This window comes from Cyprinodon variegatus, unplaced genomic scaffold (assembly GCF_000732505.1).
Source record: "Cyprinodon variegatus isolate N-32 unplaced genomic scaffold, C_variegatus-1.0 Scaffold513, whole genome shotgun sequence".
Taxonomy (NCBI): Eukaryota; Metazoa; Chordata; class Actinopteri; order Cyprinodontiformes; family Cyprinodontidae; genus Cyprinodon; species Cyprinodon variegatus.
Window position 1 is genome coordinate 142,491 of NW_015150966.1, and position 17,012 is coordinate 159,502.

The window sequence follows — 17,012 nt, forward strand, 5'->3', positions numbered from 1 at the left end:
AAATGCAGCTCCAGACGAGCAGAGTATGTGGTGACGTCACGAGTACGCTTCTGTTCCAATAGGCCCAGATTTATGCTGTGCGCTCCCATTCTCCCCAAGTCCTTACTTTCGTGTGTTCTTGTCAAGAACGTACTTGTCAAGAACACAAGTCCGTATTTGCGTTCTTGTGAATTGAAAAGCAGCCACAATTTTAGGTACTCTGAAGAAAGATCTGCCACTTTATGAAACATAATGGAAAACTCAAAAATCTGGTTCATCCTTGGGTGCAATTTCTAAATGCCTGAAGATGCCTTCATCTTTTTAAACAATGCATCATTACATACTAGAACCTATGGTAATGACCATGTTCATGATGAAAAGGTGGTAACTTTTAACTGGACTCTTCGGCTCTGAGATCTTGTTGGTGTTTTAGTATTGCTTTTAGCCATATAAATTGATTTAACTTGAATATTAGAATTGAGTTTGTATGATTTTTTTTTTTTTTTTTAGCTTTTTGGCCATTTATTTATTTTTTTTAAGATTTAGCAAGGCTAGAAAACCATTGTGTTTTTCTCATTATTTGTTCCTTTGTTTGTCTTTGAAATATAATTATAGCTTTCATGGAAGAAGAAGGTCAAACATTTTGCAAAGTAATCCTTTCCAAAATGGGAGTTGAATATTTAACCCACAATTAGCTTCTAAATTACAGTTTGGTTTTATCTAACACAACTTTCTTATGAATATTATTCCTGCTTTTTCATTTTCTACTTCCAATCCGTTGATATGATTGCTTCTCTTGCTGCAGAATGATTATTCAGTCAGATTTGGAGAATATGTTTTTCCTGTACTATGTGTCCATTAAAAAAACTCAGGGAAGTAATTACCTTCACTCCTTACAGGGAATTATGTGGTTAGATTTGAAAAAGAAACAAAAAAGTCAGTTTCATACAGTTTATGCTCTTCTATGCTGTCTAACTTTGCTCTGTTTCATTTACATCTTTATCCTCGCTACATTTCCCCCAATCTGTTCTCTTTGTCTGCAGGGCCAGTATTGTTCAGAAAAGAGTCATCTATTTCCAGGATCAAGGTTCACTCACCATTCGACTTTGTGAGAAAGGTAATGACAGCTGCCTAACTTCTCCTAGACTGTCTTTTGCTGTCCGTTTTTCCTACATTCCCTACATCATGGAATTAAAATAGCATTCACCAAACCTAAAGATATAATGGAGGATGTTAATTTTCCGAGTGGATCATCAAAATAAGTGGTCCTCCTAATTGTCAATCATTCTGGTGATATGTTAATGTAAGGCCTTCTTGCGTGCACCTCCCCATTTTCACTTATCAGTCTGACATAGTAGAAAATGTGCAAATTTTCTTTTGGAAAGTAAGCTTGTATGAGCGAAGCAAACAGCAACTTTTAAACCAAGTGTGCACGAGAGAAATGAGCTTGTGCACACTCTCACGCATGTTTAACAGGCGGTCGGGGTTGTGCATGTGCATATTTTTTTAAAAGGGAGAGGGCAATTTTTTCAAATAATTGCAGAAATCCTCCACTAGACCTTTACCAGTCATTGTTAGATTTGTATGTTGAAATTAGATTTTTCTTCAGAAACATCTTTTTGCTGATTACATATTGATCTTAAATGTCTTTATTTTATTGTATTTCCTTTAAATTTTGCATGAAGTAGCCTGTTTTTCCCTGAGTTACAATGATTTTTATTAAAGTTACTTGCCCAGTCTTGTCTTTAATGGAAAGAGCAGGCCTGATAGGTTTTGGCCCTTCTCTTTGTTGTGTGCTTTATTTCAAATTTTTGTAAATTGTAAATTTAATCAATTTGTTTTTTGTTTTTCTCTAGAAAATCTACTTTTGTTTGTCAAATATTAGGTGTGACCACGGGATGTTTTTTAACCAATGCATTTTATTTACCTTTGTCCACATTTTAAACTCAAACATCAGATTAGGTTCATTTTTGTTTAAAATCTAAATTGCAAAAGATTTATAGTTTTTTTTGTTGTTGTTTTTTTTGCCCATGTTTACAACAAACTACACTAAACCATCTAACCAGCTTTTGCTGACTGCAACACTGTTAATTGTCTCCTGTGGGGAACATATTGTTGTGGTTGTTTATTATTAAAGGATTTTCTTTCCATTTATGGATTAAATCTCACAGGTTTTGAAAAATATCTCTAATATGTGTAATCCCTGATTTATTGTAAGAATGCTCTTACTTTCACCGTTCAAGAGATGCTTTTTAAACGTTAACGTTTGTGATGGAATATGTTTTTATGGGTCAGTCCTAGGACTAAATCAGCAACATGGGCGGTTCTATACAGGGTCCAGAAGGGGCCCCTGCTATGGACCCTGTACTAAAGATTTAATGCATAATAAACTCATGATAGATAAATGATAATATGCACTGGAACAGGATCACAAATGATATGTCTCTTGGACTAGTGTATTTGTTGTTTTGTTGTTGTGTTTTTTACAGTTTTATGTTAACATAGAAATTAAGCTGTTGCACTTCTAGCTTTAGTAATTTTAAGATTTGATCACCATTTTCATCTGCTTTATCTAATGTTTGCGGAGCAGCAGATAGCTTTCTGGCTCACTCTTTGTTTAAATTTTGTTGTTCAGTACCCCCATTAAAAAAAAACACTGGCCCTATCCTGGATCCCAATTAAATTCGGTCTAAAAGCATCGCTAATCACCAGATATTGATTTTCTCTGATACAAACAGGACTGGTTTGGACACTGTAAACGAGTTCAGTTATTTTGTTGCCCATAATTTCATACAAACCTTTCTTCATGTCTGTTTTTGAGTTGTTTGCCTGCATCATTCAATTTAATTGCCTATAATTTATGAGCTTCTTTGTTTTGATTCATTGAATGTGTGAAATAGTGGGTTTGTTTGCAATAACATGTCAAAATGTCACTTCAGTAGGACCATCATGAATATATTTCCTTACAGTAAGAATTTATTGTCTGCATTTATTCAATAGATCTGGCTGAATAGCCGAAATCTAACAGACAAAATGAATATATCACAAGGGAATCTATGTGAGATTTCAGTTTGCCACCACAGAGCAAAGAGAGAGGTTTTATATTGGCTATATATTGTCACAAAGAGGAGTGCTCAATCATTCTTTAAGCTCTTAAAAGAAACCAAACAGTCTGGTTAGGTAATAAACTAGCAGGATTTTCTCAGCTCGCTTGCAAACATTTATTGTACAATAAAAACTGTCTGTGGTTGAATTGTTTTCTCATAGGAATCCTGTCTTTATATACATTTTCATTTCACACTGAATTCAGATTTTTCATGCTATTATCCAAGTCAGTCAAGGCATCCTTAAGGTTCCTTAAAGTTTGACTCTTTCTGCTGCTACTGAGATATCAGGAGAAAATATCCATTCATTAATTGGGCCATATATAAATACTTACATTATTTCCTTGACCTCGCTTTCAGAATCTTTTGTCCAGGTCAAAACTTGAATATTTATGAATAAACTATGGCTAGAATGTCATTGTAATAACTTATTTCTCCCAATTATTACTGTGATGGAGGGTGAAGGAGCACAGCGAAGATGTTTTTTTTTCAAATCACAATGAAAGGATCAAATACAGAAAACACTTAAGATATTTTTAGGCACCTTTAAAAAAAAAAAAAAAAGGGGGGGTTTATTCATCTGTTCATCCATTGTTGTCCTTATTCCAGCACAGACCAGATCCAGCCAGCACCTCTTCCCTGGACTGGTGCTTCAATTACCCGCTGTTAGCTTTCAGAGCTAGTCGCAGACAGCCGGCCGAAAGCACCAGAAAGTCACTGGTTTCATGTTTGGTCTGAACACACCAGTAGGAAATTCATGGAACTTGTAATATTCTGGTACTTATGAGATCAATACATGACTTTAGTTTCACAAACAATATCCTTAGTTAAAAAGTGTAAAATCAAACTTATATGACTGGCTAATCATCAATGAACATAAACTATAAATAAATTTAACTTAACTTTGTGGTGTCACAAAGTTAAGAGATTATAAGCTACAACCTAATCTGATGATAAAACATAAAAGCACAAATTTACAAAAAGCAGGTGACAGTTCACTGCTAAATTATTGCTAAATACTTTTGAAGCTTTTTCAATTATTTCATTAAAGGGCATTGATTCAATGTTGTCGTAGAAGTACTTTTTAATTTTGAGTATCGCATTTCAGAATAAATGTTAATGTTTTTCAGCTGATCTGAATTAATTATAGTGATGTCTGTACCACTAATCATCTTTTCCTTTGTAGTTTGACCAAAGCAAACACTTGTGTTTGAAAAGACTGTATTCACATATATTTGTAAAACCTTTCTTATGTAGTATTTTTTCCCCCTGAGGTTTAATTCCAGGTATATATTATCCTGTTTGTAAAACACCTGCATTAATTACCTAAAAGTTAGCCAAGGGAAGTGATGAAAAAGAAGTTGCACACAAAAAATGGTGGTTATTTGTAAATATGGAAAGAAGGCAAATGTCAAATATATAACAACATCAGGAATTTTCTACTAAAACTGTTCCTTTTACCTTTAAGACAATCAATAGAAAGTTCCCATCGTGTAGTGGTTGAAGTCTTCGACCCAATGGCGTAATGACAGATACAATTATGCAATTCTCAGTAGTATATGATCACACACGGAAAAATAGTGAATGCGCATCTTGAAACATGCCCCATACATACACACTTGATCATTCTCCACCTTCACTGGACATGGATATACGTTAGTACATTCTGATGTAAAATGAGTCTTATCAGGCTCATCGGGCTACCTTGAGCTTCACAGCCCCCCTCCTCACCCACGCTCTCTTCATTCATCTCCTGGTCACAATCTTTACTCACTGTAGCAGCAACGTCCACCTCTCGCTTTTTGGTTCTTTAAAAGAACGTGTTTATTTTGGGAATTTTTTTCCGTTTTTCCAGCAGCTCTTCTTTCCTTTTTCTTTTCTGAAATCTGCTTAAGTACCTCTCTTTGGTATTCATCGTCACTAACACATTGTACATAACAGTTATGGTTTTAATCTACGCTCTGGGTTACCCATAATTCCAAGTCTTAACTGAAAAAATAAAATACTCAAATACATCATTCTTTTAAGATCTTTATTGCGGTTTGAAACAAATGAATGTATTTTTTACCAACTGTCTAATGAACTACACACAGTTATTAACATAGTATTTAAAAGTCCCACTGCCTGCTTTGCTACTGGTGTCGTGTATAAACGGCTCACCATCATGTTGAAATCTGGCATGTGTTGCGGTAAAAATGCAGTCCGGTGCGGTCAGTCTCCTCAGTATCAGGTGGGTTTAAGAGGAACTTTTCACACCACTACATCTGCAAAGAGACGTCCTAGTCTACAATTACATAGGGGGCCTACCAGGTGTCAGTGACGGGGCCCCGAAGAGGTTGTGGGTCCGTTAGCAACTGCTCTCTCTGCTGACCGATAATTACCCCATAGCTTTGACCTTGATGACTTCTAATCCTGGTTACTTTAAAAAGGAAGTTTGATGTAAAAATTTTACCAACTCTGCCATATTGAGTTGCTGTGGTGATCAATGAACACCGGAGCCCCTGAAAGGGCCCACTTTCATGCAGAAGTGTTTGAAATAGACTTGGTAAGGGAATATATACACAATATTTTTGATAAAGTTTTTCTCTATACACTCATTACACGTATATACCTTGCAAATGATTCTTTTGAAATTCATTTCCTATCAAATGAATGTAAAACTGGTCACTTTCAAAGGGTAAATCATCTAAACCATATGAGAGAAGCGACATATGAAGTGCTGACAGGCTTGAATTTATCGCGTTTTTTCTTTTTATTTTCCTAATGGGAACATTATAGGTGATTAAATGCTGTTCAACATGGTCATACTTTAATTGTAATCAAAAATGCTTGAAGTTACAACCTTTAAAAACTCATTGTTGGTCTCATCTGGTCAAAGCACACAGCTGCAGTTCAGTACAAACTGAGGAAAAACTAGGGATAAAAATGTTTTGGTTTTTTTTCTCCAAAAATGTGTCTGAAACAGATAGTTTAATGAATGAGGTACGTATATGATGCATGTTTAGCTGCAGAGCTGTGCTTAAAAGGTTTCTTTAACCAAATTTACCATTCAGGTTTTGGGTGTGGTGTCAGTATACACTAAAGCTTGTCCAGTCTTGTTTATCAGAATTTAGATGATGTTAAACTTAATAATTATTCACCTAACTCTATATGGGCCTAATAATGAAGGCACTATTTTCCTATACCCTTTTCCTACCTTCTATGGAGCATCATATATCTGCATTATTAACTAACATGTTCTTTTGTCTTTCCCCTTTTTAGAAGTAGTTCAGTGAAAATAAGCCATGATTAGTCTGTTTTTTAGGGAATTAGTATTAATATTCGTTATTTTTTAGGGAATCCAGTGATAACCTGCATTTTGACTAAAAACTTCTCAGCAAAATGTATTTTAGATAACTTGTGTTATGGGAGAAGAGAAGGTGTTGTCCTGATGCAAAAGATTTGTCCAAGCTCAACAGCTATTTCCTGCTTAAATAGTTGATAAAATAATATGCTTTGAGAATAAAAGTCTAATAAATATGTTGTAGTGATTAATTTTGTGTGAAGTCAAGTCATTGTATGCCTGTTTACTGTTTGGCTTTAAGCAACAGGTTAACAGTATAAATATCTCCATATTTATATTAGTTGTGATCCAGTCTCGTCTGTTAAGGCTTTAATGTTTGACTCCTTGTATTTATTATCTTTCACATGGTGTCCCCCCCTGCAGAGCGTGTTCTTGGTGAAGTGACTGAAGTACCTGCCATTGAATGCTGCGCCTGTGGAACGGCCAAATACAGACTCACCTTCTATGGCAACTGGTCAGAAAAAATACATCCAAAAGACTATCCAAGTGAGTCATTGCAACAGGCTTAGGCAGGCACCTACAGCTACAGCTACTCTGTGGCTCATCAGGATGATTCAGGTTTTTGGGGGATTTTTTTTCAATCACATTTGCTGTTCTCCAAAAAAATAAAAAAATTAAAGCAGTAATGAGGAATTACTCTGATATTAACTGCTAATCAGGGATACCGTTTGCTTTAAACTTTTACACATGAACTGATATCCGTACAGAGGAAAAAGATCCTTAGATTTTTATATGGAGTGAATTTAGTTCTAAAATTGGTCCAAAGAGCACATTTTGTGAATGGAAATTTGAGAACAGTTGCGATCAAGATATGAAACTTTAAAAATGCTCCTTTTTCAGATTTTACCTTTTCTTTTCTTTTTTTTATGTTTAATTTCTTTTCATACATCTTTTTTTAGACATTTTTCCAGGGTTCCAGATTTTATATGTTTTAGTTTTATTGTTTTTCAAATTTCTCTTTTTCAGAATTAGTTTACCAATTGCATTCTTTTTAAATTGTTTTACAGATCACATTCTCTCCATTTCAAGCTCTATAAAAATGCTCCATCTTGACCTATAAAACTCAATCTGAAAAAAAAAAGAGATTTTGAAACATAGAATATAAAAAAAAGTCCACTAAAGAAGAAAAATCTAAGAAAATTTTATTTCTGGAGTGCATTTTTTAAATTTCCATATACGATACATGTTCTTTGCTTGCAACAATAATGGAACAAAATTTACTCCATACATTTTCCCCTGATAGGTTATCACTGGGCATGTAAGAAAAATGTAAAAATCGGTAAACACAGTTGCATTTTTGTAACATTCATTTGTTACAAATAGAATAAAACAATCCTTGTTTTTTTTTCATGAATTTTTCATGTAACTTTCATCATTACAGCTTATGGATAATGAAAAATTTTTCTACAATTTTAGATAAGAGGTGATCCAAAAAGATAGAAAAAAAGTCCGGATTCTTTTGTCAAGCATCACTTTAGTTGTTGATTATGAATAATTTATTGGATTTATTAGAGTATTTAAACTTTGTGTAGTTTTCTCTAAATTGTTACAACTTTACTACCAATGCTTTTACACAAAAGACAAAGATCTTAATGCTTGATCAATTGTGAGTTTTATACAATGAATTTAAATGTGGTCCTCCATTAAAAAAAAACAAATCTTGGTTATCAACCATTTTCATCTTTGTGTTACTGACAGGGAGCCATTCTACGGTTCACCTGCTTTTACAAGTTACACTGCAAAAAATATAAAGTCACTTTTTTCTAAAAATAAGTGAATTTTTTCTTGAATTGAGGAGGAAAGGCTGATACTTTGCCAATGGAACAAGACAATTTACATTTAGAATAAGAAAAAGCAAAAGCATTGTTTTATTTCAAGTGTATATTATCTAATAATTTTATTTTAGGAGTAAAAATACTCATTCCATAGGCAGATCATCTTGTTTACCCACTCAAATTAAGGGTAACTACACTTGATTGAAGACATTTTTACTCGTTACTAGATCGTTTTTACAGTGTAGGTAAACAACTCGGTGCTAATTTTCCTGTCTCCTTCAGGACGTGCCAACCACTGGTCTGCCCTGATTGGTGCATCACACACCAGGAGTTATGTGCTGTGGGAATACGGTGGCTATGCTAGCGAGGGAGTTCGACAGGTAGCTGAGCTTGGCTCCCCCATCAAGATGGAAGAAGAGATTCGACAGAAGGTAGGGCTAAACTCACCTGATACCTGTAAGGCACCAGCCATATAAATACTGTCCGGTTGTGTCGTTTTGGTTTTGTCAGATATGTTTGTTTAATCGTTGTGTTTTAATGTTTCTCCTGCTTTAACTCCTTGGTAGTGCTTTGAGTTTTCTTCAATAACACTCTTATATACTGTCCACAAAATCATTGGTACTCGTAAACTAACCAATGTTTTCTTACAGAACCTCTATGTATGTTTAAGTGTAGCTCTGATTGGCAGGTTTACTGAAAACCTTTAAAGAAAGAAATGCTTTTAAAAGCTTTTATGATGTTTATCAAAACAGGAACGGTGAAAAATGGTGGAAATGATTGTTGATGGCAAATGGCAACAGTAATGGACTGCATTTAAAAACCTTTTACTGAATACAAAAGCACATTCTATAATGTTCTTTTCACTCAAACACAAAACAGCAACAAACAGACCCCGAAACCGTCAGTACAGCTGTTGCCTCGCACTCTTTTCTACATGTTAAATAAAAAGAATTGTCAACTGTTTTACTCCACGAAGGAAAACTTTATGATTGAGACAAAATGATGGTAATAAATGAACGATGAACTTGTTTTGTCAAAAGATTTTCTCCCCATGAACCAGTACTAATGAACATGTCGCATGCATGCTGCAAATGTGTCCCGGTTCGACATAGATGTGCAGCCGCTCGCGTTCTTTCTTCTGCTGGCCCTCAGAGGTGTGGGCTGGACATTTCAGAGAGAACAATAGGGAGTTGTTAGAGGACTGTTGGTGCGGTGTGTGCCTGTCAGGTCAGGTTAGAGCCGATGTGTGGAGACATTATATCCTGACAGACAGCCCTAACACCTCTCTTGGCGGGTTCTGTCTGTCTCAAGAGTAAAAAAAATAAAAAAAACTACCAGAGGACAATAAAAACTTCAGGCTGTTTTATTGAAAAATAAGATGGCTTCATTCTGTATTACAGGCTGGAAAAGTACCTGCTGGAAAGAGAAGTTCACTCCCACAGTGGAATTTCAGCAAACCTCGTGGATAATCTGTTTTGTTCAATTTGGACTCCTAAATCAAAAAACTTCGATGGTAAAATTAAGTACTTAAGAATTGTCAGGTTCAGTCGATGGTAACGATGTAGAAATAGAAAGCAGGCAAAGGTACAGTAGCAGCCATTCAATATGGCCCCTCCCAGTCAAAAGCCAGCAGTATGGCAGCAAAATCCCCTCAGACTTCCAGCCACTGGAGTGACCCCCTCTTGCATGTTTTTTTTACTCTGACTCCACCCTTTCACTGAATTACAGGGTCTGACCAGGAGATGACGCTTCTCTTTAAATCTAAATGTTCGCAATTCATGACAGAAAGAATATTTTAGATTGTTAAAAATGAATTGTAGGGGACAAGCCAAGGATCCATCAAGGAAAGTGGGGAAATTGTGAATGGCCACTACTGGAAGTGGAGAAAGACATTGTATACTGTAGAGGAGTAAGGAAGAACAGGGTTTAGGTGTTTTCTTTAAGAATTGAAAACATGGCAAACACACAAGGGCTCAAATACAGAAAGTACCACTTTTTTTTTCAATTCACAGAGATGTCGGAGTTCAAACTGGGTGAACATTGAAAGGTCTGCAGTAAAGGTGGGAAGCCGACATGGGTCAGTAATCCCAGTCTTAGCTGAAAATCCCAACCATCCAGAGGAGCAATCAGCTGTGGTGAAATGTGGACAAAGCCTTAAGACCCGCATCTCCAGCCAAGTGCTGTTGGCACTCCTATAACTAACAGAGCTAAGCCTTCAACAACAACAGCAGGGCTGCAGACAGAGACACGGGTAGACAGAAGAATGACAAGACCTGAGAGCTTTCCCTGTAATGACGTAAATACAAAGCCCGGCGATGTCTTCCACAAAAGCACTTCCTTAGACAGCTCTGCACTTTGCAGCACAACCTTATGCATGAAAACATCTGCTAACAAAACGAAATTACCTGTGAGAAATTACACTCAGGTGTTTTCTGGAAGCAAATATTTAGCAGCTGCATATGATGTTGACATCATTCTAATGTAAACTTTGAAAGAACTGATGGGAAAGTTTGTATTTGCTTCATAACTCATCAAGGTCGTGACTTTAACAAGTTTTCTTTGGTTTAAAGTCTTAAGTTTAGCTTGAATAATAAAACTCTCCATTAAACACTCCCTACAAGGTATCCTAACACTAATTTCCAATGAACATAACATGTCATGTACAGACCCGTGTAAAAGGTGTGTGATTTCTGAAAGGCTCCAGGCATTACGTTGTACTGCAGTGTGTGCAACATTACACACAAGTCAGACTGGATGGCAAGCAGTAACCAGTCAAATGTGCAAGAATCCGTCAGCTTATTGATGTCTTAGGGCGGACATTCTGTACTGCACTTCTGCATGGATGGCAAATGCACTCTTATAAAAGTAGGAGCTGGCACTCAAAGAGGTACAGGAATACAGGCATCTCAATGAAAATATCATTAACTCACTTTTCTTTTTACCTCATAATATATAAAGTAATTAAACTGAGTATTTTTTCAAGCAATTATCATTCTGTTTGATGACAGAAATGGTGGATGACTGGATGAAGTATGAACTATCAGACAAAGGAACTTTAAAAAAACAGTGCAGCGATAAGGTGACAGATCAACGGTGAGTATAGCAGAAGAAACAGTCAATGAACCATGAGGCTTTTCAGTTTGAATGCTCAAGATGAGTATTATAAGAATCAGGCGAAACTAATCAGACTTATTCAGAAATGCTGGAAGAGAATCATGGGAGGAATTTGGGAAGGTGACTAATTATCCTATTAAACACAAAGGCAGTATTTCTGGCAGACAATCTAATGCACTCCTCACAGAAAACACTAAGAATTTAAGTCATACTAGGGTCACACAGGGCTTCATCCAATCTTATTAATGGAAGGTTCAAAGGTTCAAATGTAGAACCTTCTATTGTAGTTATAACACTTTCACTATGGTGTTTATTTGAGCAAACCAGTCTGACTTAAACCTAATAGAGAATCTATGGGTTGTTGTCAAGAGGGAGATGAAGTTCACTAAAACTCACTCTTGTGAAGCAGTTATTAAAAAGCAACCTTTCTTTCATTAACACCGTAAGCCGGGCTTTTACTGTACGATTTTTGCCTTTTTCGGGACGCCTTTTCAGTCATTCGAGAATTTTTAGATCGGGCCAACTTTCAGCTTGATTGTGAAGTGTAAAGGGGGTAACGAGCGATCAGCCTCTCACGACCACGATCAGGAATCGTGGGGTCTGGAGAAAATCACACGTTTGAAATTCAGTCGGCCGTTTTGGGCAAATTGCTCGGTGCGCAAACACCGTCGCCTTTTGTTCTTAGGGCTTTCAGCACAAAATTGCACAAATTGCCAAAGCAGCGTGTTTCTCTCTATTGAGCTTCATTGTTCTCTTCTACTCGTTTGGCTTCTGGATAGAGTCTGAATAGCGCCATCTCACTGTGGCTCTTGAGTCCCACGTACTTTTTAGACGTCTAGTGTAGGCATATAGAGCGCATCAGAGCGTCGGGCCGCACAGTGTGAGAACATGCATCGTGAGCTGTGAACTCACACTGTACGACAAAACCTTGCGGTTTCACTGTGCGATTGCTTTAGCAGTGTCGTAGACTGGGACACAGTGCATTAATGCAGTTTATAAAAGCAAAATGCGTAATTTTCTAAAAACTCGATGAGCGAGAATGGAAGGTTAGACGTGGGAAAAGTAATGCAGATCTGGTATATTTCAAAATAAAAGGGTCCTGCAAGCATAGAGAAAAGACTGCAGCACGGCAACATTTTGACGTAGATGACTAAACAAACGTGAAAGAAATTATGGCCCCGTCCACACGAAGTCAAAACAAACATGAAACGCTAATATATTCCAGAACGTTTGTCTTAAAGACGGAGACGTAAAATAAATGTGATCGACCACATGAATGCATGAAAACGCTGCAAAATGTATGCCAGGCCTGTAAGTGGCGCTGTGGTGCCAAAGCAAAAATAGGCGACGAAATGTTGGGCATGCGCACTAATATTTATACATGGTTGCCCTGCGGGTCCATTTTCGTGGTTCAGTCAAATTCAGGTGCTGAACTATGTGGTCGATATTGCTCTGTTCTTCCTGGAGATATTCCAGAAGAAGAAGATTCTGTTGTAAGCCCGACAGCAGGGTGAGTAGCATGAGCAGCAACCATTCAACACAGTACGGCGCCATTGTTGTTGTGATACTGTGTCGCGCATGCGTGTTTAGAGGCGACGCTATGACGCATGTGTGTAAGAAAAAAAATGCGGTTAGAGCTTAAAGATGGAAACGCGAAAACGGCGTTTCAAAATCTTCCCACTCTGAAGGCGGAATAAAAAAAAGATCGTTTACAGACCCCCGAAACGCCGGCTTCGTATGGATGAGAGGCTGGTTTGGTGAAAAATTAGTGAATTTAGGCCAGGGCTTGACTTCTTGTGGACTGGGCCTATATATGAAGCCTGCTTGCACACACATGCAAACAACTTTACACTTGCAGAGCTCATCTTCAAAGAAGGCGCAAAGAGATTTGCTTTTGTAATTCTCAGACAGAGTAAACCTTTTTTACTGCGCATCTTCATCAATAAGCGGATCATATTCTACTTACCAAGCCGGGAAAATTTTTGATGGAGGATATGCAAATGTAAACATCGACTTTCAAGCTGAACTCAACTGCAACAACTGCATCTTGTTTGATATTCATTACAGTAGGGTGTCAAATCCCATGTAAAATGTCATCAGTCAATTGACGACAAAAGGAGAAACTGGTACAATGCCACAGGAATGGATTGAGATCAGGAGATTATATAAACGTTATGGGTACATTTTTCATGTTTCATCATATTTATTTATACAATAAAGAAACAAAAGAAAAAACTAGTTGCACATGAAATTTAGTGGTTTTTATTTGAAGAATCATTGAAGATCGAAGATTGAATATACTACAGCACAGTATGGTCTAAATGAAAATGTAATTTTTTTAAAAAACAAAAATTAAAGATTTAAATATATATTTATTTTCTTTAAAGTCAATAGAAATGGAAGTTAAAATCTATCACCCTGTGTGTATTGAACTAATACGAGTTAAAGCTTTGGGGCTGAATGACTTTGATTTGAATTTCATAAGCTAATTAGTGAGGATTTACACATTTCAAGTCTTCAATGTGACCCATGTTTTCTAAAGTCTAAAATTTGCTCTGTTTTTGCTCGCAATAGATCAGTTAATTAGAAGCCATTGCTTGAACTGGAAATAATGTTTTCTGTCACATTCACAATTCTTATTTCACTATCTTGACTCTCTTCCAACAATCAGGGACTCATGTTCTACCTATTGTTTGAGAAATGTTTTTGGTTAACTGCTAACATTGCTAACATTTCTAACTCTAGATACACATGAACATGCATCCACGCCATAAATCCTTGTGTGTATAAAACGAAAGAAACGTTTTTTTTTTCTCCAAAAATTGGAATTTAAAGACAATTTCAGAAGTATTGAATATCTAATAGTCTTTAAACTTACTGAGCTGTATATCTCCAGGCAGAAATGAGTTATTTAGGAAGGTTTTAACTACTACAGACTGGGATAGAATACCTGCTACCGGCGGCCATTATGTCAAGATGATCAGTGTTAGTCTCATCACCTGCCAGCGGTCATAATGTTATGCTTGACTGCTGCATGCAGAGGCTAATTACTTCATGGTGCAGCAGACAACATTTAAATCATATGTACTAATGCCAACAGGTTAAGAACAGACTAATAAGTTGGATTTCAATCTATCTTTTTAATATCACCTCCCAAGCAGCAGAATTCGCTGCACATCTCATTATCGATTGCCTGAAAATGTCACATTGCTGTGGAGGGTTCATAGCTATCACATAAGTGGAAGTTGCAAAATGTGAAGTGCTGTCGGCCAAGGAATACATCTTCAACCTTTTTAATGCCACAGCACACTAGCAGAGCCCCAAAAAAAGAATCTGTAACCACCTTATTATTGCCTTCTGTGAAATGCCACATGCTCTGCAGCAAAGGTGTGTTTGCATCAAGATTGGACAGCAAAATGTCAAGAGCCTCTGTGCAACAATTATTCGTGTTACCATTAAAGAGTAGAACTGTGATTATGGCCCCGGTAAATTACACTTTAATGAAGGTAACGGAGTTCTCTACCTCTAGGAATTTTCAACCTCGCAAATCCTAAGGTCTGTCTTTGCCTGCAAGCTCCATAATGCACTTTGGGTCACCTCTGAATGGATTTACCAACTGCATTCTTCCACCTCTCTGGAAGCTGCATTCAGAAGGTGCTTCAGGGCTGCCTGTCATGGCTACAGCTGTTAGGAGGTTAGACTTGGTGTGCTTTTTTTTTCTTTTTTTGGGGGCTCAACAGTTGTTTTTTTTTTTTACTGGCCTCTTTTTTTAGCAATGTGTGGAGGGATCTTTTGAAATGAGACAAATGGGGGGTAGGAGCGTAAAGACAGTTGGACACTGTTTCTCTCCAAACTTAGCTCTAAGACATAGAGCTGATCATTTTTTTTATGCCCTCAACAGGCATCTGTCACTGTCCTCTGGGGAAAACCATTGCTGATATTTCCTCTGCAGAGAAAGAAAACCTTTTTTTTCAAAGATACAAAGAGTTAACCTGTCAGAAATGTGTCACAGTGACCTTCTCCAAAGTTAGAGAGGCAGTCAAGACAAGGTGCTTTCATTTGACTTTTTTTTATTTTATACAATGTGTTTATTTTAAATTTGTGGCTATTGAAACCCATCCCAGGAAGCTCCCTGTCCCAATTCTTTAGCTAATCTCAAGACCACAAGAGATTTGGGGGTCTTCAGCAGTTGACTCTATAGAAAAAGTGTCAAGTTGTAACAGTTCCCATCTGCTATTTTTTACGAGCTGAATAAAATTACACAGCAAAATTTGGAAAGGTGTTCTGGTGAGATAATGCCAGAATATACCTTTTTGGCCTACATGCAAAATGTTATTTTGAATGCACATTTTTTCAGATTTTTATCTCTCAAAACATCAGAAAACAATGTATTCTCTTGATCATTTTGCACTAATAAACTGCTTTGTTTCTCAGTTTTCGTCTTAAAGAATCTGTCTTCGTTTATAATTTTGAACAAATCACTTTTTTTTTAATGACAGGGATAAAACAAATAGACCAGACTTTTTTTTTTTAGTTCTGTCTGAATCTACATTTTTTCTTTAATTTCTCATTAAACCGCTTTACCGTCCGTCATGCTCTTTAACTTTTCACTCAGTGTTTTATAACTTCTGTAACTTTTTTAAAGGCCTTATTGCTGAGAGGCTATCGGATAAAAAGGTGAAGCAGGAGAAAAAGAAGATGAAGCCATGTGGGAGTTGAAGATTGAAGAAAAGTTCTATTTTCTCTTTACTCCAAATGCTTTACAGAAACTTGCTGCAGATGAGCTATAAATAAGTAGAAAAACTGAAAAATATTGTGTGTAGCCTCACAAAAGTGCAGACCATTCTCCACATTTCTATTGATTCCCACAGAAGTCTGGATTGCACCCTGGTAAAAGTAAAACAATAGGAGTTTCTCTTAAAGCGCTGAGAACTCTTCCAAACATTCTCCTGTTCCCATTGCTGACATCTAACAGATTGAGAGCTGGGGAAGCAACGATGTGGGATGCACTATATCATTGTCAGCGTGAATGCTCACAAACTACTACTGCTTTCTGGGGGGTTTTGTCAAACTGTCACAGTGTCCAGACTCACTGTGGGGGTGGGGGATCTTTGTGGGTCTTAAAAAAACAGAGAAGGGAAATTCTTTTTGCTCAACAGTTCAAACAGTTGCTTCCTTTAATCATTTATCATATGAATCCTCAAAGAGCAAGAATCAAGACTTAATCAAATCCTTTGCATTTTGTAGAAAGAATGAAATTTTATTAAAGGTATAGTGGAGGATGTTCTTTTTCTGGGTGGTGGTTCTCCTAATTGTCAATCATTCTGGTGATTTACATAAGACCGTCCTACTTTTTACCTAACCCTATTCTGAGAAATACCTACAAACGGATTTAAATATCAATTAAAAGAGAACTCTTAGACATATTCCTAATGCTTTCATATTTCTTATGCATGGATGCCCTAAAATTTAGAGTGTTGGTGGACAGATAAATTTGAATAAATGTGATTTTTACTTGTATGGAGACACATTTTAATCGCTGTGCTACAGTTAGTGTCCCATGAATATATTTCTGCTCAGTGGATAGCATTTCCAGCTTTTGCTATCAACACCATTCTATGTAATTTCTGAAAAAACATTAAGAATAAGAATTTTTCATTCATATTTCACTCCGATTTCTTGTCAATGTGCAAGATT

At 36.6% G+C, this 17,012-nt stretch overlaps 1 protein-coding gene across 1 annotated transcript in view; it reads left to right on the forward strand.

The window, feature by feature from the left end:
• The window catches only part of LOC107094903 (spondin-1-like), a 160,000-nt gene that overhangs the window by 56,518 nt on the left and 86,470 nt on the right, over positions 1-17,012 (forward strand). Inside the window, exons 4-6 of the mRNA XM_015390793.1 lie at positions 1,023-1,096; positions 6,790-6,912; positions 8,484-8,632. Of these exons, the coding sequence (XP_015246279.1) occupies positions 1,023-1,096; positions 6,790-6,912; positions 8,484-8,632 (346 nt within the window). The remainder of the gene's footprint in view (positions 1-1,022; positions 1,097-6,789; positions 6,913-8,483; positions 8,633-17,012) is intronic.